This window comes from Brienomyrus brachyistius, chromosome 1, assembly GCF_023856365.1.
Source record: "Brienomyrus brachyistius isolate T26 chromosome 1, BBRACH_0.4, whole genome shotgun sequence".
Lineage (NCBI taxonomy): Eukaryota > Metazoa > Chordata > Actinopteri > Osteoglossiformes > Mormyridae > Brienomyrus > Brienomyrus brachyistius.
This window is the reverse complement of record NC_064533.1, coordinates 5,722,956-5,744,126: the sequence shown is the minus strand read 5'-3', so window position 1 is coordinate 5,744,126 and position 21,171 is coordinate 5,722,956. Positions and strand designations below refer to the sequence as shown.

Here is a 21,171-nt window from a genome sequence, read left to right as displayed (position 1 = left end):
CACAAAAACACAGAGGAGGTGGTATTCGAACCCACATCTTGGAGATGTGAGACCACAGTGCTACCCAAACACACAGAGGAGGTGGGATTCGAACCCCCACTGAGGAGATGTGAGGCCACGGTGCTAGCCAAACACACAGAGGAAGCAGGATTCGAACCTCCAAACCTGGAGATGTTTGGCCTCAGTGCTACCCAAACACACAGAGGAGGTGGGATTCGAACCCCAACCTTAAAGATCTGAGGCCACAGTGCTACCCAAACACACAGAGGAGCCGGGATTCGAACCCACAAAAGCTGAAGCCACAGTGGTAACCCAAAACAACTCCAATCTTTCTTTTTAAGCCTAAATAATATTTAACAGGCGCATTTCACCTCATCCCTACAAGGTCTATTTTCCACCATTTACTGTTCTTATGGAGAAATTTGAAAGCCCCCTGATTAAGATAAATTCAGAGGCACAAAGGTTTAGACGTCTCATAATTTTATAAGGTATTTGCTTAATAACTCTTTATACATTAAACAACTAACATGCATGGAAAAGGATATAAAATTAAATATACTTAAGCACCACATTTTTTTGTACATATATAAGTGATTTAAAGTAGTCAAAGTGGTTTAAGGTGTTATCCAGACTGTAAGTAGCAGCTCTAACTGCAGGACTGGGATGGTGAATTTCAGTCACCCAACATGCACTGAGCATCATAAAGGGAAATTGTCTTGCTATGTCAGTGCCCTCTCAGAAGGTGGCGCTCTAAGCAGCCCCCAACTAGGTTCGCCTAAAGGGTTGACTGGCACTGCCCCCCACCCCTCCAGACCCGCCTGCCCCCCCCCGATGGCCAAATTCCCTGCTTCCCTAGAGAGTCTGAAGGCTTCTCTCACTACACGATTCAAAAAATATTTATTTCAGGCCCCCGCCGCCCAGATGTGGACCGCTGCCAAAGCAAAGGTGGCCCCCACATCCCCCAGCATGCATCTCATCTCGAGACATCTGCCATAAAACGGGCCCTCTTAAATCCAACTTCCTGTCAACGTCGATTAGCCAAATATACCCGGCTCGGTTTCAATTACACGAGCGCTCTGGCAAAAGCCCACCGCGCCGAAATGTATATATTCCCACGTGCAAGCAATAAAGGCAGCGACACACAGGCTGCAGCGTGGTTTGGATTTTGGATGTTTACGTAATCTTTTGAAACACACCATTATAATCCTGCCGTGCGTAAATCAAAGGTCTCCGATGAGTTTATGCAGAGCTGAAGTGTAAATATAACACAGCATATTTTTCAGGTTTGTTTCCCTTAACGACTTCTATTTCTCATGAATCCAGCTTTTCTATCGACAAATATCTGCAGATTTAGTTAAATCTTACAGAAAGTGATTTTACAGTAAAGCTTCAATTCAATTATTCAAATGTACCTGTCATATTTGGTTTCAATAAACGTACAGACCTTTTTTCCTGCTATGAATAACATTTTTTAAATGGCAGTAGACGTTTCGTAAACAGAGAGCGCTATATTAGTTTCAGAGCGAATCCTGTTTACTCAACCGCTTTCAAAACTCAAGCATAAAAGCTGCCCATCCTGACAACTACTCCCCCCATATCCCCTCTACTCAGAGACGCACTTTCAGGACAGCCTTCCTTATTTTGCATTATTCTTTAATCTGCCACCAGCAAAGCACAAATCACACAGTTATTCCAAACGGATGAAATATGCAGGTAATGGACACGTGATTCTTTAATTGTTTTCAATGTCAACAGCGGTTTCAACATATACGTGCACAAAATAAATATGCAGACACAGAACACAGATTTAAAAATTAATTACATTCAACAGTGTTATTTGTTATTTTTGAATGTTACACTGACGCTGAGGCATTATGGGTGTAAATGCAGATTTGGGCGGGTGGGGGGGTGGGTTTGATGTTGTGGATGTGTGGGTCAGACACGGCAGGAGACACAGATGAGGCTGGAGCGACGACAGCACAGTATCTTCGGAGTTTAAGTGTATATGCAATGTCACATAACAGATCAATAAGGGAAATAAAATCATCACCACGAGAACACAAATAAGGTGGTATTACTGGGCCAGCACATGAAGTCTCACACTCACAAAGCAGATTTATCAATGCCAAGGGAGTCCAGGGTATTTATTTCAATAGGAATGCTAGCTAACTGAATGAAACAAATTACTCTTTGGACATTGTTATGTTTTAACAAAAATCTTGAAGGTTTAAGCCTGGCTAACTCGAGCCTCCTCTCCTGCACTTTGCTCGGACCTGGATCCAGGGGACCTCAATGCTCTGCTTTGTCCTGGGGTGGGTTTCTTGTTTCTAGGACCCCATACAAAAAGTCACTGTGCATCCCCCCCACCCCACTCTACCTAGTGTAGTGGCTGTTTATAGCCAACAGGGGGCGACGCAGGTTTGAGTGGGGGCAAACACCGCTGCTGGCACGTGGCGTTTCTGGAGCCAAAGGCATTGCCCCAGTCACTCTAAACCCCCCCGCTAAACTGCCCCCCGAATGATGACCATGAAGCAGAACGTATAGGAACACCTCAAACAGAGACCTTTCGGCTAAGGCTGCCTTTGAGATATACCAGCAAAGATTTAACAGAAAATTAATCAACCTGAAAACCAAAATGTTAATATTCTTGGGCACAAATTAATCCACACTAATTTTCTGCATTTTTTTTCCATTCAAGTTACCGGATAACTTAAAATTTGACTTAAAACTTGCACCTCTAGCAACCATGAACATTGCGCGGCTAAACTGAAAGAAAACACCTAATTGATGTATACCGTTAAAAGTACAAGAAGGCCAATTTTCAGACTGTTTGACAACACAACAGCTGTTTGTGGACTGAAGACGGCTTTTAAAATTAAATCTGAGTCTCACCAGAAGGATGTTCAGTACACTACCGTCCCCATCATTCACATTTAAATGTCTTAAAAACTAATTAAGAACAAAACTTTGAAGAAAAACATCACAGCCTATCTATTCTTTAGTTATTTATGTGCTGTTGTTCATTCTTTGTACTGGGTGTGACTGAACATGTCGGCATTCTGATGCAGCTCTAGCACATGGTCAATAAAACATCCTGAATCTGAAGCCTTTGCAGCTGACTGTTAAAATCTTTTCCGCTGTACAAAACTGACATAGGTTAGGAAGATGCAAAAATGAGCGACCATGGATTACCAAAAGTGACACCCAAATGCCACGGTATAAATGTCATGAGGCTACGTCCAAAACGAAAAGGCTGTATACTGGCACGAGATGTGAAACATGGAACCAGACATACAGCTGTCTGAGCACGAAATGACCTTCGAATGACCTCTGAATGACCTTCTTACAAACCAATGCACACTTTGTACCATCATTACAGCTTGAGATGACAAACAGGATTGTTAATGTTCCATAAGCATCATTAAAACCTCTCCTATGTGTATCAATACAAAGTATTAAAAATAAAAATAAATACAAATACTTATAGTTTTGACTGAAATGAAAGACCTCTATCATAGGTGGTTTATATTTGCCTGGAGGGTCTGGTTAAGTGCTGAGCCCCCAGGCCAGGCTGTCTGCGAGGGCTTCTGTGAGGTACGATTCCGGCCCTCAACACGAGTTCGGACGCACCACAACACCAGGGATCAGGGTGGACGGTCCCGCCATCGCCGACAACGACGTACCCAACACGCACCGAGAAACTGGTCGATGGCAGGTGGGTGCAGGAGCTGAAGAGGAGGGCTACCGTACCGGTTTCCACGGGCGCCGGAGCCAGGACGAGGCCCCGGGGCAGGACTGCGTGTTGCACAGCTCCGCCTCTAGGGGGCGCTCCTGCTCATCGCAGCTTCGCTCGTTCAGTCTCTGCCCGCTGGAGCCCTGGCAGACCACGAGGCGCGTCCTGCTCCCACCGCCACATGACTGCGTGCACTGCAGAAACAAGGCCCCATTTAAGTCATTTCCATTGGATGCCCTGTTCAATGGGAATGTTCTCATTGGCCAGAACAACTCTCTGTTCTCATTGGCCAGTACCATCACCTTCATTTACATTTTTATATAGCAGACACTTTAGTCCAAAGTGTTGTGGAACTGAAGCAGACAGCACAAAGATTTGGCTGTCAAGGAGTCAACTAGGCATAAGGACAGCTAGGCTGAGCGTCCAGTGAATGCCCAGGTATCTACCAAAGAAACCAAGAGCCTAATAAGACCTTTCCAATCAGCAGAAAATGCAATATTGAGATCATTCTGTACTTTTACACATGTACTATCTGCTGATTTATTAACATATTGCCAAAAGTATTGCGACACCTCGCCAATGGGATTTGGTGCTTGCAAGGAGACTGCATTGTACGAAGTGTAAAGTTTGGTGGAGGGGGGGTAATGGTATGGGGTTATTTTTCAGGGGTTGGACTTGGCCCCTTAAATCCAGTGAAAGGGACTCTTAATGCTGCAGCATTCAAAGCCATTTTGGACAATTACATGCTCCCATCTTTGTGGGGACAGTTTGGGGATGGCCCCTTCCTGTTCCAACATGACTGCGCACCAGTGAACAAAGCAAGGTCCATAAGGACATGTAGGAGCGAGTCTGGTGTGGAGGAACTTGACTGGCCTGCACAGAGCCCTGACCTCAACCTGACAGAACACCTTTGGGATGATTTAGAGTGGAGATTTCGAGCCAGGCCTTCTCATCCAATATCAGTACCTGACCTCACAAATGCTCTCCTGGAAGAATGGTCAAAAATTCCCATAAAAACACCTGGACAGTCTTTGTAGAAAAGGTGAAGCTGTTATAGCTTTAGAGTGTGGGCCAACTCCATATTAAAGCCTATGAATTAAGAATGAGATGTCATTAAAGTTCATGTGTGTGTGAAGGCAGGTGTCCCAATACTTTTGGCAATATAGTGTGTTTATTTCTGTAATAATAAATTTTTTTTGTTTTTCAGGCTATTCTACTTGTGTACTGTGTCATTTTTATATTTGCTTGCACCACATTGACTTGCGCGCACTATGTGTGCCCTTTGCATGTTGTCTGTTTGCCAGTACATGTACAGGACCAGTAAAAAGTCTTGGCACACCTACTGAAAATCATTTGTTTTTCCAATAACATAACGACCCTAAGCACACCTCACAGTTATGTAGCATTATCTTGTGAAGAAGCAAAGGGATGGAGTGCTGTGACAGGAGACCTGGCCCCCACACGCCCCCAACCTACAGCTTATTCAGCTGGTTTGGGATGAGTTGGGTAGTTAACTTGTGCCCTGAACTTGTGGAAACTCCTTCAGGACCGTTGGAGGACCGTTGGAGAAGCATTCCAGGCGGCTACATCTGGAAGCTGGCTGAGAGAATGTCACGAGGCTGCAATGCTGTCATCCAAGCAAAAGGGAGCTATTTTTAATAATAATTTAGAACTATTTGAGATGTTGACCACTTTTCTTAGTCGATGCAATATTTGATACGTATTTTCTCAAGGCCTTTTACTATAAGGTGAATAACAGAGACCAATGGATTAAAAGCAGGTTTTCCTGGAATAGATGGGTGTAGCTACATGGGATCAGTTGATTAGCTGTTTACTGGATGCTCACCTCGCCCCAGACTCCATGGTTCCACTGCGGGCAGGGGCCCGACATGCAGCTCTTCGTCTCGGCCGGCTTCACTTTCTCCTCGCAGCTCCATGAGGGGTGGCCCTCCAGGTCCTGGCAGACCACCACCCTCCGCTGGAAGCCCCCGGCGCACGTGCTGGAGCACTGCAGGCCGGGAAAGAGAGCGTCACAGACAGAGGGGGGTGCAGGCGCTCCACGGGACAGGAAAAGGGAATACTCACCCCCCCCCAGGGCCCCGTCCTCCATTGGTTGTTAGCAGATGGTACATTCCAACTGCTGTGCCCAGGGTGACTGCCTGGCTCATAGGGGTAGTCCGTGTTGGGCAACTGGGGCTGGTTGCCTGGGCGATAGACAGACTGACACGGCACCGTGATGCACTCCTGCTCTGCAGCTGGACGTTCGTCTGGGTCACAGACCTCTGCCCCCACCTGGTGGTGGTAGGTACTGCAGACCACTTGCCTGGTCGTCTGCCCAACACCACAGGTTACTGAACACTAATGGGGAAAAAAAACAAATACATGCTGTTTGAACTGAAAACCAGACACTGTGGAAAGAGTGAGACTGAAACCCAATCCTGCCAAGACTTGGGTAACATACCGGAGACCAGTCTCCCGCCCGCCATTGGCCACATGGTTGGAAGCACGCTGAGGATTCTGGGGGACGGGACAAGTGTGCACAGTAGGCCTCATCTGCGACGCCACCGTGGGTGTCCCGGCAGCTGACGTAGCGAGCTCTCGTACCCCTCCCACAGGACACCGAGCACTGGGATGCATGCAGGCACACATAGTTAACTGTCTTTGATTGTTTAAAGAGCTTAAGATCGGGTTCAGAGGAGGGGGAAGATGATCCCTGTTCCGGTATAACAGGCCTCACCGTTGTCCAGGATCCGTATCTCCACTGGGTGGAGTGGGAGCCGTGGTCTGCAGGATGATCGGTGCTGAGAATCGGGAGGGCACGGGGGCAGGCCACCAGCTCACAGTCCTGATATAACCAGGGGGGTTGTAGATCAAAATATGCATAAACACTTTAAGTTACAGGACCTCCATCCTTCATTGGGGCTATAAGACCTCAACCCTCCAGTGGGGCCATAAAACCTCCACCTCCCTACTCAAGCTACAAGACCTCCATCTTCCAGTGGAGTTATAAGACCTCAACCCTCCAGTGGGGCCATAAAACCTCCACCTCCCCACTCAACGTACAAGACCTCCATCTTCCAGTGGGGCTATAAGACCTCCACCCTCCACTGGGGATATAAAACCTCCATCCTCCATTGGAGTTATAAGACCTTAACCCTCCACTCAAGCTATAAGACCTTCATATTCCATTGGAGCTACAGTATAAGACCTCTGTCCTCTACTGGAGAGGTAAGACCCCGTGCTGAAGCTGTTAGATCTTCATAGTCCTGACCAGGGTCATCAGGGTAAGAACATTACAGTGCTGCTATCCTGTCAGACAGGATCGGGGTTTGGAACCCACGATCACCTGATTGTCCCTGGGTCTGGAGGCGGCGTTGCACTCCCAGTCATCCAGTGTCTCTCCGTAGGTCCCCGACACGCAGCGCACCGCCCGCATCTGGTAGCCATGGCCACAGGTCACAGTGCACTGCAATGGGAGAGCGCCCCCATGAGGACATCGAGAAAGAGACAGCCAAAGACCAGCCATATATTACAGATGTTCATCACGACACAGGGGCTCCTAAGAGGCCAACACTAACTCCAATCTCAGGGATTTGTAGATAAATAATAACAGGATAATTCATGACCTCATACAGATTTATTTGAATAACACTCAATAACAAATTATAACAGCAAGCTGCCTTAGGAAATATTTAAATCAGCCTTTAACCACAGTAACAATAACAAGCTTGAATGGATAAGGCATGTTACCGCAGTCAATAAAGCCGTTAAGAAGATTACCATATTCCCTGGTATAAACTCTGCTCTTCAATTCTGCAAGTTCCCCACTTCATTCACAGTTTATCGCAGACCCATCTCCTCCATGGATCCTACATCTTTATCCATCTTACTGCAGACCAGAATCTTTCATAGGTTCACAGGCTGAAACCACCCATCCCTAAACCACACTTTTCATAGGTTCTCTTTTGCCAGATAATTTCCAAGGATCCTCTATTGTTTTATACCCTAATGCAGACCCAAAACTCCCACAGGTCTTCTGGTTGAACCCACTATTCCCTAAACCTGGCTCATCTATTGGTTCTGTGCCTAATCCACCCCAACCCAAACCGTACTATTCCAGGTGATGCGCAGACCCATCCATCCTACTCTGAATCCCACACAACACGAATCCGTGGTCGACTTACCATACCCCAGGCCGCGACTTGCCAGGACGCGCATTCGGGTAGCTGGCAGACCCCCACTGACAGGGGCTTGTTGTCTGGGTCACAGAGCTGCTCATTGAGCGTCTCCTCACCCATGCGGCAGAAGACCTCTCGGTGCCTCGAGCCCTTTCCACAGGTCACCAGACACTGAGGTGGAGGAAAGAGAACATTGGTGAGCAAGGGAGGAGCAGCACACATGCGGATATGAGGAAGCCAAGGAGGGACGGTGGTCTCACTTCACTCCACTCGCCGGACGCCCACTCGGGGCAGGCTGTGTCGGCGCAGGTCTCTGCGGTGTGGCGGGGAAGGCCGGCGCACTCATGGTCTGATAGCTGGCGGCCCAGGCTGCTCATGCAGTATGACTCTCGGGTTCGTGTGCCGCGGCCACAAGTTTTGGAGCACTGAGACGAAAACGCGAATTTCAGAGGCAACGACAGTCATAGCGCTGAAGTATACCAAACCATAGTATACCAGAACAGTATTGTGTGGTGTGCCCCACTACAGTGCATATCGCACTAAAGTATACCAAACCATAGTATACCAGAACAATGTTATGCGGTGTGCCCCGCTACAGTGCATATCACACTGAAGTATACCAAACCATAGTACACCAGAACAGTATTATGTGGTGTGCTCTGCCTACAGTGCATATCACACTGAAGTATACCAAACCATAGTATACCAGAACAGTATTGTGTGGTGTGCTCCACTACAGTGCATATCACACTGAAGTATACCAAACCATAGTATACCAGAACAGTATTGTGTGGTGTGCTCCACTACAGTGCATATCACACTGAAGTATACCAAACCATAGTATACCAGAACAGTATTGTGTGGTGTGCTCTGCTACAGTGCATATCACACTGAAGTATACCAAATCATAGTATACCAGAACAGTATTATGTGGTGTGCTCTGCCTACAGTGCATATGGCACTGAAGTATACCAAACCATAGTATACCGGAACAGTATTATGTGGTGTGCTCTGCCTACAGTGCATATCACACTGAAGTATACCAAACCATAGTATACCGGAACAGTATTATGTGGTGTGCTCTGCCTACAGTGCATATCACACTGAAGTATACCAAACCATAGTATACCAGAACAGTATTGTGTGGTGTGCCCTGCTACAGTGCATATCACACTGAAGTATACCAAACCATAGTATACCAGAACGGTATTATGTGGTTTGCCCTGCTACAGTGCATATTGCACAGAAGTATACCAAACCATAGTATACCAGAACGGTATTATGTGGTGTGCCCCGCTACAGTGCATATCGCACTGAAGTATACCAAATCATAGTATACCAGAACGGTATTATGTGGTGTGCCCCGCTACAGTGCATATCGCACTGAAGTATACCAAATCATAGTATACCAGAACAATATTATGTGGTGTGCCCCGCTACAGTGCATATGGCACTGAAGTATACCAAACCATAGTATACCAGAACAGTATTGTGTGGTATGCTCTGCTACAGTGCATATCACACTGAAGTATACCAAACCATAGTATACCAGAACAGTATTATGTGGTGTGCTCTGCTACAGTGCATATCACACTGAAGTATACCAAACCATAGTATACCAGAACAGTATTATGTCGTGTGCCCCGCTACAGTGCATATCGCACTGAAGTATACCAAACCATAGTATACCAGAACAGTATTATGTCGTGTGCCCCGCTACAGTGCATATCGCACTGAAGTATACCAAACCATAGTATACCAGAACAGTATTATGTGGTGTACCCCGCTACAGTGCATATTGCACTGAAGTATATCAACCCATGAGATGTAACTAATCTCTCTTCGCAGTGAAGGAAGATGACAAATGACAACTATGGTAATTAAATTTTCCTTAGGGCTCCAATAAGAGTTGGACTGGCCCTGGCAAGAAGGATGATAGATGGATGGATGGACAGATGGAAAGACGTGTAAATCTGGAATAGTGTCCTTGAACTGTTCTGGACGGGTTCTGCGGTTTGCTGCTGGGGGTGGAATAACAAGGGGGTATTTCCGTGTGAGCTGCCCCCACCTCACCTGGGACCAAGCACTATAATGCCAGCTCTGCAGCAAGCAGTCGCCGTGGCAAGATTCCCGCGAGGGCGGCTTGGGCATCTCGCCGCAGGCTGCAGGCTCCGCCCACTCACTGCGCTCCGCCAGCCGGCTGTATTTTACGCACTGGACGTCCAGGGTGCGGTGGCCCGGGCCGCACCGCACAGAGCACTCGCTTCTGCCTGCCACGTGCCACCTGTAGACAATTGACATGCTCTGACCTGACGGATGTAGCTGGACGCCGCCTCGGCTCTGTGTTCCCGGTAAACACAACTTCTGGCCACTAGGTGGCGCTCACCTGAGTTCACAGTGAGTGTTGCATGGCTCGCTGATGGGGTCAGGTTGGGGTAGTTGGTGACATCGCTGGTCTGATGCCACCTGGTGGTCACTCTTCCGGACGCACGTCACTTTGCGTCTCCTCTCACCTTCGCACCAAAAGGTAAAGTTGGACGACATTTTGCTCATTAAATCCTACAAAGCAGTCCTGTACAAAGAAAAACACCTTCTAGTAATTTTAGACTGATTAATAGGATATGTGATCTACATTGTTGTATTCATCTGAGCAGGATCTAAATTGTAACCAGCATGAGCTTTAAATTAAGCCCGTGTGAGCCTTGAATAAGGTCTACATAAACTTTGAATTACGAGCCCTGAAAAAATTCTATGAGAACCATGATTGGATTCCCAGTGGGAAACTTCAATGATAACATGAACCTCGACTAAGACTTGTGGAACCCTTGAATGAGATGTATAAACCTTCAACAAGATGTGTGAAGCCCTTGACTGACTGGGTTCTCCCCAGAAAGTAAAGCTTTAGTCTCTCTGGTGTGAAAGGCTCACTCCTAAGCAGCACCACTGAGAGTGCTCATGCATTGCAGTAACAGCTGCTCTGGGATTTACCCCTCTCCTAGCTTTCACAATTTCAGCTCTCCTCAATCCCAGGATGTGGCATTGAGCAAAATGGCCGACAGCATTAAGACATCATACTATCCATTCACAAAGGCGGGTGAGGAAAGTGCTCCATCAGCCAATGGAGCGGCCAAGGACGTCAATGTGGCCACCATACCCTGACAAACCCGGCTGCAGTCCTGCCACGATCCAGAAGTGCTCCAGACAAACTTCTCCAGTTTCTCCTCGACGGGGATGTTGAAGGAGTATCGCACGTCTGGGTTGTGCAGGTTCCCCACACACAGCACCTGGGCGCAGAACAAACACGGCTGTGTGGCTGTTTGGGTTTCAGGTTCCCTGCCTGAGGTTCCAGCCCCAGAACCCCATCCTGAGCCAACCTGAAGCACAAGCTCCTCCTCGGTCCTATCGGTGCAGTTAATGCGCTCCACTATGGCGTCCGACCCGCTGTACTCGATGACGGCCCCCTTGACCGTCACCTCCCGCTTAAACATGGCCACCACAAAATTCCCATTCAGGATAAAGTTGGACTGGCTGTCAGATAAAGCTGTTTAGGGGGAGAAAAAAGAAGAAAACAGATTTAAGTGTAACTAATCAATAATTATTTTTTAATTAAAGCAATGACATCAGCAATGCTTTTTGGATAAACAGACATTTTTTAAAACTGTAATTTAAAAATTAGAAAAATATCATGTATCTGGCACATATCAGACACTCCCCAGCACCCTAGTCGACCACGTTTTGTAAACAGGTTCCCCACATACTTAGGGACGAATAGGGGGCGGGGGCACAGGGACATTGGTTCCAGCTGAAAGCTGATTGCCCCCCCAAGCGCCCCATCCCCTGTCACTGAATGATTCAAAGTATTTCATTGGCCAAGGTCACGCCCTTTGTATGAATTTTGCTTACCAAGGTAGTTGTCATCCTCTGGTTTTCCTGAGTAACTGGTTTGCGTTATGTCGATGTTGGTGGCTCCGGCAGGGATTCGCACAATGATATTATAGCCTAGAAAAAACACCCGGAGCAGCACACCAAGTATTACAACAGCCACTCTTTCGGAATAATCCAGAGATCATTCATCTATCAAGATATCAAAATCCAGTGTGACATACACTGTATGATTCTCCACTATTCATATTTACCACCTAATGGAAGGATAGGAGAAATGGTAGTTAAATAGGAAGAGCCACTAGGGGGCAGACAGTGTAAATGTTATAGCTCATGCCTGTCACCTGTCAGCGACCCAAAGTTCTACCCTAACTTACAGAGAAATCAGAGACATAATTCTTTTAACAGGGTATTAATCGATCGGCAACTTGTATAAAGCTACAAGCTGCGTGATATTCACAGTGCAGTGTTTGTGTGTAGCCCCTGATATAACCTTCAAATTATAGGGTCAGGCTCTCAATGTGCCCCCCCTGCAGGGCCACACCTACAAGCTCAAAGATCAGATACAGGCTTTCCAGCATGGCTGGGCCAGCTGCTGTTTACAATCCAATCGATTCAAAGCTGACCACATATACCTTCATTTTAGACGCATAGAAATTAAATACCCCGTTTTTATTTGGTACTTTCCTACCTTTCAACCCCCTTTTGAGTCTACAGTCTTTTGGACAAAGATCAAGGTGAATGAAGTGAGATTTGAGAAAGCTCACTCTCACGTCACAATATGGAGTCTAATTATTGCATTTCAAGTGGAGTTAGATTTGTGAAACAATTACAGAAATAAATCGCCAAGCAGTGAGCACAGCGTGAGCCCAGAAGGACCCATATGAGTCTGAGATCTCCATGTTAATCTACGCAACTTAATGCAACTGCACACTTCAAACTACACTTTCCCTCCAAAATCCCACGGAAAAAAACTGCGGATCAGGCCTGTCCCAGTCACGTAGCTTAACGTTAACCCGTACGGCAAACTTGCTACTACAGTTACCATCAACGTGACCGATTTCTGGAACCGTTTAGCCTGCTTCTGATCCCCACGCATCATCGTAATCAGAGATAATGTGGTTGTCAATTCACATCTAGCCTTACAGTAACCGTACATGTCATTTCCGTCCTTTTCGGGTCCAAAAACGCAGCGGGTTGGATGAGGGGAGGACGATCTGTTCAGATCCTTAATTAGATGACAGATTGCAGTTGCCCGAGTTGCCTCTCCGTAAGTCTTGTGTGACAGGGGAGTTTGCTCAGATGGTAGCAGAGCAAGAGCCTCACAGCCTAGAGTGGGGCAAACAGCTAGGCCCCATTCACAGCACTGCAGTCCCAGGCGAGGCTAAAGGTAACCATGCAAATGAAAGGCAAAAAGCATTCTGGGAAATTCTGAAAAAGTAGGGTGGTCTAGCAACAGGCTAACGCTAACCCTGTTACATGAAAGAGGAAAACAAAAGACGCATCCTGGGTGAATGTTTGCTGGTGCCTCTGATTGGTTTAACATGGGATTATCGTGTGGATAGTTTCGGCCCGTGAGCATATTGAGAAATAGCTACAGAACATCAGGCTTCCAGGGGATGTTCTTATAGTCTTGTACGCACCTCGTCCCTCAGCTTTAATCAAAAGCCTAAGTACGCTCTTGGCGTTCAGCAGCGAGCTCATTAATTCTGTGGCGCGGACGTGGATGTGCCTCACCATACTGGCCGTCATCGAAGGTCCCGCTCACGGCCCGGCAGGACGAGTTATCTCCTCCGCACACTCCACATCTGTCGTGCCTGGCTTTGGAGTTCAGCACATGGTCACAGCCTGCTTGCTGAGGAAAAATAAAACCGAGGCATGAGATCCAAATAGCAGGCTGTCAGCGGAAGGCCGTGATCAGAGCGCGCGTTCGGACTGGGGTTAGGGGGTGACATAAATAAAACACAATGCTGAGTGCAAAACAGTATGTAATGCGAGGTACAGCGAACATAATCGCTTTCGGAGAAACTGTCTCTTTATATCAGTCTAAAAGCATTAGAAATATGAGCAAAGTAAGCAAAAAATGAAGAGGAGGCCAGTTTGGGCTGTATAACTGATAACGGCACTTTATACCTAGAACAGTGGTTCTCAAACTGTGTATGTGCACCACCCGTGGTACCCTTAGCGCCCCCTGTTGGTACCAAAAAATTTGTTAGTGTTATTTTTTCCATATGTGATATTTTGGCTACTTGGATTTAATCTGAAGTGGTACCCGATCCAAAAAGCTTGAGAAGCACTGACCTTGAGCGTGAAACTAATCCGTAAAAGTTAATTCAGCTACATTAGGATTTAGTGCAATAGACGGCCGCCGATCTCCAGTTACCCTGCACAGGCCCTGGACGCAGATGTCATTGGTGTCGGGGCTGCATTGTGTGCCGTCGATGACGCGGTCCCTCAGCTGGTAGTAGGCTGTCTTCCCCGCCACCCTGCAGAAGAGCTTACACCGGTCCTTCATGAGGACTGCGGAGGGAGTCAGACAGAGAGTCGTCTCACAGTTAAACGTCGCAGCAATTTCCCCTGCGGTTCAGAAGTCTGTCTGCGGTCGGGTTTGTCAGGGTGTGGTGGCCACATTGACGTCCTTGGCTGCTCCATGGGCTCGACCCAAAAGGCATGATCTAGTGCCATACACAAGCCTTAACTCATGTGCATTTTTTGTCAGTTTTCAAAAGACTTACTACTAAATTATTAAAATACATGTAGCTTGTATTCACTGTCAATTATGATGATTTAAGTCTTAAATCTTCCTAGGTATGCTTGTGCCTGCGGCCGTCAGACTTACAGCTATTATCGACAGAGATGCGCAGGGAATCCTCTTTCTCGTAATAAAGCTATACAGGGTTGGAAAATATCCTCACTTATCACACACCGGGCAGCTTACCACACCCTGAACTTGAAAATGCTCACTTTGTAAAAAAAAAATCCCTCCCTCCCAGCTCCCAGCCAATCAGAAACAGCAAATACTCGGTACAGGTATGGTAGGAGGGAATGAACATGTGGAGTGTTTGCTCTGCCCTAATCCATGGCACCCAGCTGAGGGCGCAGTTAAATAACAGGTAAGCAGCTTACTTCCGCTGTACTTGGGCACCCAGCGGACGCTGGGCAGCAGGCCGTTGATGTTGAAATGGCGGCCATCAAACTGGGCACACTGCTCCTCGCGGAAGTCCCTGCGGTCACGGGGGCAGGGATCCGTGCCACAGGAACGGAACTTCATCCTGCGGCCCACGCAGAAGCGACCCCCGTTCCTGGGCCTGAAAGGACAGGATTGGAAGCAACGTCTGGAACAACTGAAGAACAAAAGTCCAAAGCTCATTTAGTTCATGGGACACGTTTACGAGACTGAGGGAGTTTAGGAAATTTAAGAAAAGTTCTTCGTTGGATTATATAAGACTATGTGAGCAACATATGACAAGGAAGCCTGACTTCAGGTCACTGGCAGTCTCATCTCAAAAACAATACAAAATTTGCATTGATGACCTGGTCCAATTCTGGAGATTGGCGCATGCTTCTGGAAAATTCTGAAGCGTTAGGGTGTAACCAATAACCAATATGTTCCCATAGACGAGCAAATCAGGACGTTTAGTCCAGGATTCCAGTACTGATAAAGGTGCTGCGGGTGTGTGAGAGAAGGGGGGTGGCTTACTCAGGTTTGTTGCAATCTCTGACTGTGCTCTTGGTGCCCCCTCCGCAGGGCCGCGAACAGGCGCTGTAGGGCCCCCAGGGGCCCCACATCCCGTCCAAGGGCCGCAGATCTGCATCCTTGCTCACACAGAGCCCGTGTTGGCAGTGCTGGGGAGGGAATGAGCACAACGGCAGAGCATTTACACCAGTGCTGGGGAGGGAATGAGCACAACGGCAGGGCATTTACACCAGTGCTGGGGAGGGAATGAGCACAACGGCAGGGCATTTACACCAGTGCTGGGGAGGGAATGAGCAAAACGGCAGAGCATTTACACCAGTGCTGGGGAGGGAATGAGAACAACGGCAGGGCATTTACACCAGTGCTGGGGAGGGAATGAGAACAACGGCAGGGTTTTTACACCAGTGCTGGGGAGGGAATGAGCACAACGGCAGAGCATTTACACCAGTGCTGGGGAGGGAATGAGCACAACGGCAGGGCATTTACACCAGTGCTGGGGAGGGAATGAGCACAACGGCAGAGCATTTACACCAGTGCTGGGGAGGGAATGAGAACAACGGCAGGGTTTTTACACCAGTGCTGGGGAGGGAATGAGCACAACGGCAGAGCATTTACACCAGTGCTGGGGAGGGAATGAGCACAACGGCAGGGCATTTACACCAGTGCTGGGGAGGGAATGAGCACAACGGCAGAGCATTTACACCAGTGCTGGGGAGGGAATGAGAACAACGGCAGGGTTTTTACACCAGTGCTGGGGAGGGAATGAGCACAACGGCAGAGCATTTACACCAGTGCTGGGGAGGGAATGAGCACAACGGCAGGGCATTTACACCAGTGCTGGGGAGGGAATGAGCACAACGGCAGGGCATTTACACCAGTGCTGGGGAGGGAATGAGCACAACGGCAGGGCATTTACACCAGTGCTGGGGAGGGAATGAGCACAACGGCAGAGCATTTACACCAGTGCTGGGGAGGGAATGAGCACAACGGCAGAGCATTTACACCAGTGCTGGGGAGGGAATGAGCACAACGGCAGGGCATTTACACCAGTGCTGGGGAGGGAATGAGCACAACGGCAGGGCATTTACACCAGTGCTGGGGAGGGAATGAGCACAACGGCAGGGCATTTACACCAGTGCTGGGGAGGGAATGAGAACAGCGGCAGGGTTTTTACACCAGTGCTGGGGAGGGAATGAGCACAACGGCAGAGCATTTACACCAGTGCTGGGGAGGGAATGAGCACAACGGCAGGGCATTTACACCAGTGCTGGGGAGGGAATGACCATATCATCAGAGTACAGGGAAACACACAAACACACACACGTTGGCATACCTACAATCTAAAAAAATTATAATTTTACAGAAAATAATTTTTACAGTAATTTCTTTTTTAAAAGTCTGCAAAACTCTTTTTGCAAACTGCAAAATGACAGATATTTTCCATTAATTAATAAACCAACTTTTATTTTATGTATAACTCCAGTAATGAATATTTCACATTTTTAAAAGGAAAAATTCTGTTTAATTTATACTGTATGTTTCCCACTTTCTCAAATTACGTACAAATTTATGTAAAATCACAACAATTAACTGTAATTTAACAATCCCTCCACAATCTCAAAAAAATGAGACCACATCACCTTTTTTCTTTTCATATTTTTTGCATATTGTGGGACTGTGGAAATTCCACTATCACAGGTAAAAAAGTGCAGTTAGTTCTCACTTAAAATTGTGAAGTATCATCGTGAGTTTATTCATTTTTACTGTATGAACTAAACTTTGAATTAGTTAACATGAAGTGTGAACTTGCACTGATTACTGCTTAGAACCCTATCAGGATATCCAGGATGTCACAGCTCTGGGTCAGTGCGTCCAAGCCAACCGTCTGTGCGCATGCAAAGTCGATCATCGAACTGCGGCCTAGGGTGTCCTGGTGCCAAGTGCACATATGGACACCCTTATGCCTGAACATGGTGTTCATCATGGACAATCTGTGACGAGCACAGAAGTCCAACAACAAAACACTGCTCGGGTTCAGTTTGGGGGGGCCGTTCCTCCCAATCACGCCCTTCCAGGTCTTACTGTCATTGCCCACGTGAGCATTGAAGTCCCCCAGCAGAACAAGAGAGTCCCCAGGAGGAGCGCTCTCCAACACCCCTTCCAAGGACTCCAAAAAGGGTGGGTATTCTGAACTGCTGTTTGGCGCATAAGCGCCAACAGCAGTCAGGACCCGTCCCCCCACCCGAAGGCGGAGGGAGGCTACCCTCTCGTCCACTGCGGTAAACCCCAATGTACAGGCACCCAGCCTGGGGGCATTAAGTATTCCCACCCCCACCTGGCGCCTCTCCCTGCTGGCAACTCCAGAGTGGAAACATTTTACTTTAATTTTATTGTTTTTTGTTTGGCTGCCATTGCTGCCAGTCATCTGATATTTTGTTGCTTTATTGAAGGTGCTTGATAATATATATTTGTAAAAAAAACTGTAAAATAACAGTATTTCTCCTCTGAACTTTTGAAACTGCCCTTTTAATTAAGGTATTGATCACAATAATATTAAGAAAAACTGTAAAATAACAGTATTTATCTGTTGAACTTTTGAAACTGCCCTTTTAATTAAGGTATTTGATCACAATAATATTAAGAAAAACTGTAAAATAACAGTATTTATCTGCAAAAGAATAAAGGACATTTTTTTTGTAAATTTAATGTTTTTGCACTTCATTTGAAATAAAATATTTAAACTTTAATTTCACGGTTTTTGTTTGGCAGCCGCTGCTCCCAGTCATTTTACCGTTTTTTTACAGTGTATCTAAATGGGAACTTCCCATTCATTCATGGGAAACACCCTAATCCCAGCAATGACGACCGTAACCCCTATCCAGCCCTAAGTCTAACCATAAGTAACCAAACAAAATAAAAGACTTTCGGTGTTTTTAGTTTCTTGATTGTCATCAGATATGTTTATAGAACTGTGGGGACCAAAAAAGTTAAATACTAACATTTTTATCACAATGTAATGTAAACATGATCCCCCCCCCCCCCCAACACACACACACACACACACACACACACACACACACACACACACACACACACACACAGTCTCTATACCTCTCCCATCATCCAGTGTGACCGTCGGTCATGGTTGCAGAATGAGCACAAATTCTTGCTTCCACAGGACCATTTTAGTTTTACGGAGTGTATGGTTATAGAAAAATTCTGATCAAATTTGGGTCATGACTTCATAATCAAGGACAAATGTTGGTCCTGAGGCTAAAGAAGTCTACCTGAAAACGTCTGTTTTCCGTTACTTGAATTTTAAAATCTTGTCTGAATAAGCAAATTAATATGCAATGTTTAAGCAGTGAAATATGTGTGAGACAGAGCGGAAACCGCAGACAGCATATTACCGGCCTCCACACGCGTGTTTGCGATGCAAACGCAGACAGGCAGCTCTGCCCTCTGCATAGTGCAGGCACTTTACTCTTCAAAATGTGATTTATGGGTGTATGAAATGACCCGGGGCTCTAGATAGACGCATTCTCCTCCTATGTAAATGCTGAGCGGTCACCACCCCCCTCACGTTCCAGCACAGCCCCCTGGGAGATTTTCACAGTCAGCCGGCAACGTCAAAATGTTCTCCTTGGAGACTGTGGAGCTGATAGATGGGGAGTGGAGGACTGGAGCGTGCCTGGAGATGTGACCCCTGAGTGATGTGGGGAGTGGAGGACTGGAGAGTGCCTGGAGATGTGACCCCTGAGTGATGTGGGGAGTGGAGGACTGGAGCGTGCCTGGAGATGTGACCCCTGAGTAATGTGGGGAGTGGAGGACTGGAGAGTGCTTGGAGATGTGACCCCTGAGTAATGTGAGGAGTGGAGGACTGGAGCGTGCCTGGAGATGTGACCCCTGAGTAATGTGGGGAGCGGAGGACTGGAGAGTGCCTAGAGATGTGACCCCTGAGTAATGTGGAGAGTGGAGGACTGGAGAGTGCCTGGAGATGTGACCCCTGAGTAATGTGGGGAGTGGAGGACTGGAGCGTGCCTGGAGATGTGACCCCTGAGTAATGTGGGGAGTGGAGGACTGGAGCGTGCCTGTAGATGTGACCCCTGAGTAATGTGGGGAGTGGAGGACTGGAGCGTGCCTGTAGATGTGACCCCTGAGTAATGTGGGGAGTGGAGGAATGGAGCGTGCCTGGAGATGTGACCCCTGAGTAATGTGGGGAGTGGAGGAATGGAGCGTGCCTGGAGATGTGACCCCTGAGTAATGTGGGGAGTGGAGGACTGGAGCGTGCCTGGAGATGTGACCCCTGAGTAATGTGGGGAGTGGAGGAATGGAGCGTGCCTGGAGATGTGACCCCTGAGTAATGTGGGGAGTGGAGGAATGGAGCGTGCCTGGAGATGTGACCCCTGAGTAATGTGGGGAGTGGAGGACTGGAGCGTGCCTGGAGATGTGACCCCTGAGTAATGTGGGGAGTGGAGGACTGGAGCGTGCCTGGAGATGTGACCCCTGAGTAATGTGGGAAGTGGAGAAATGGAGCGTGCCTGGAGATGTGACCCCTGAGTAATGTGGGGAGTGGAGGACTGGAGAGTGCCTGGAGATGTGACCCCTGAGTAATGTGGGGAGTGGAGGACTGGAGCGTGCCTGGAGATGTGACCCCACAGTATTGTGGGGAGTGGAGGACTGGAGCGTGCCTGGAGATGTGACCCCTGAGTAATGTGGGGAGTGGGGGGGTGGGGTAGATCAGTTCTACGTGGGGACCATGGCGTGAGCCTGGGAGGGTAAATCCGCTCAGTGTTCCCCCATGAGGATCCCCAGAACTTTCCGGAATGGAACAAAAGCCATTCACGTGGCCCACTCCTAAACAAACAACCAAAAGACCCGTTACAACGGTATGGGGGGGGGAATGGATCCCTGCTCTGGTTACACACTCCCTCCCACCTCCAATTCCCTTGTCAGCTGCATCGGTGGTCCTCAATGAACAGATGCATGCCAGCACCGGACCACCAGGGGGCAAGCATGAGCACGAGCTGTCAGTAACAAGGGGGTCAGATGTCAGTCAGCAACAATGAGGTCAGCTGTCCCTCAGGAACGAGGCCCCTTTTCCCATCAGCTGGAGAATGCCAGGGTGGGGGTGCTGAGGGGGCAGACCGCGTCAAGCGGGACCTGAGGCCTTTTAGCACATTCCTCCCCTGGCCGGTGGGTCCTGCTGATGGTGTCTTTGTTCACTTTGAAAAGGTGAGGCGAAAAGGCGGCGAAGAGAGCAGCAGTGAAAGACCTGCACTGGCATTACGCCGAGGCTTTCGGTGCCCCTCTTCCTGGAATCCTGAGATGGCCCCCTGGCTGAGAATTCTGGGAGAAATCCCAGAGTACTTTGTACATGTGATTCCAATTTGCAACTTTCAACGCAGGCACAAAATAGCTATCGTTTTTATCCTAGCCTGTAATCGATATATGCTGCATAACTGAAAAATCCGGGGTGACATCTCGTTCACTGTGAGCTGGGGCCCCCGCTATGCCCAGTCTAGCCTGCTCAGCCACCCCTGCAATTTCTAAAAAATGTATGTAGTGTCGATAATTTCTCAAAATCACACATTGCCGATAAATGAAAGGGAGAGAGGATCCCCGCAGACACCATCAGCCTGTCATTTTGACACTTTCCCACTCCCTGAGGTCCCCAGTAC

The 21,171-nt window shown here is 47.9% G+C and overlaps 1 protein-coding gene across 1 annotated transcript in view; it reads right to left on the bottom strand.

Moving 5' to 3' along the window:
• The window catches only part of LOC125712710 (A disintegrin and metalloproteinase with thrombospondin motifs 20-like), a 66,131-nt gene that overhangs the window by 19,308 nt on the left and 25,652 nt on the right, over positions 1 to 21,171 (bottom strand). Inside the window, 17 exon segments of the mRNA XM_048983115.1 lie at positions 3,751 to 3,927; positions 5,580 to 5,741; positions 5,819 to 6,091; positions 6,195 to 6,359; positions 6,471 to 6,578; positions 7,080 to 7,199; positions 7,918 to 8,082; positions 8,172 to 8,336; positions 9,985 to 10,195; positions 10,298 to 10,424; positions 11,066 to 11,195; positions 11,286 to 11,452; positions 11,815 to 11,910; positions 13,531 to 13,648; positions 14,177 to 14,313; positions 14,920 to 15,101; positions 15,494 to 15,639. Of these exon segments, the coding sequence (XP_048839072.1) occupies positions 3,751 to 3,927; positions 5,580 to 5,741; positions 5,819 to 6,091; positions 6,195 to 6,359; positions 6,471 to 6,578; positions 7,080 to 7,199; positions 7,918 to 8,082; positions 8,172 to 8,336; positions 9,985 to 10,195; positions 10,298 to 10,424; positions 11,066 to 11,195; positions 11,286 to 11,452; positions 11,815 to 11,910; positions 13,531 to 13,648; positions 14,177 to 14,313; positions 14,920 to 15,101; positions 15,494 to 15,639 (2,649 nt within the window).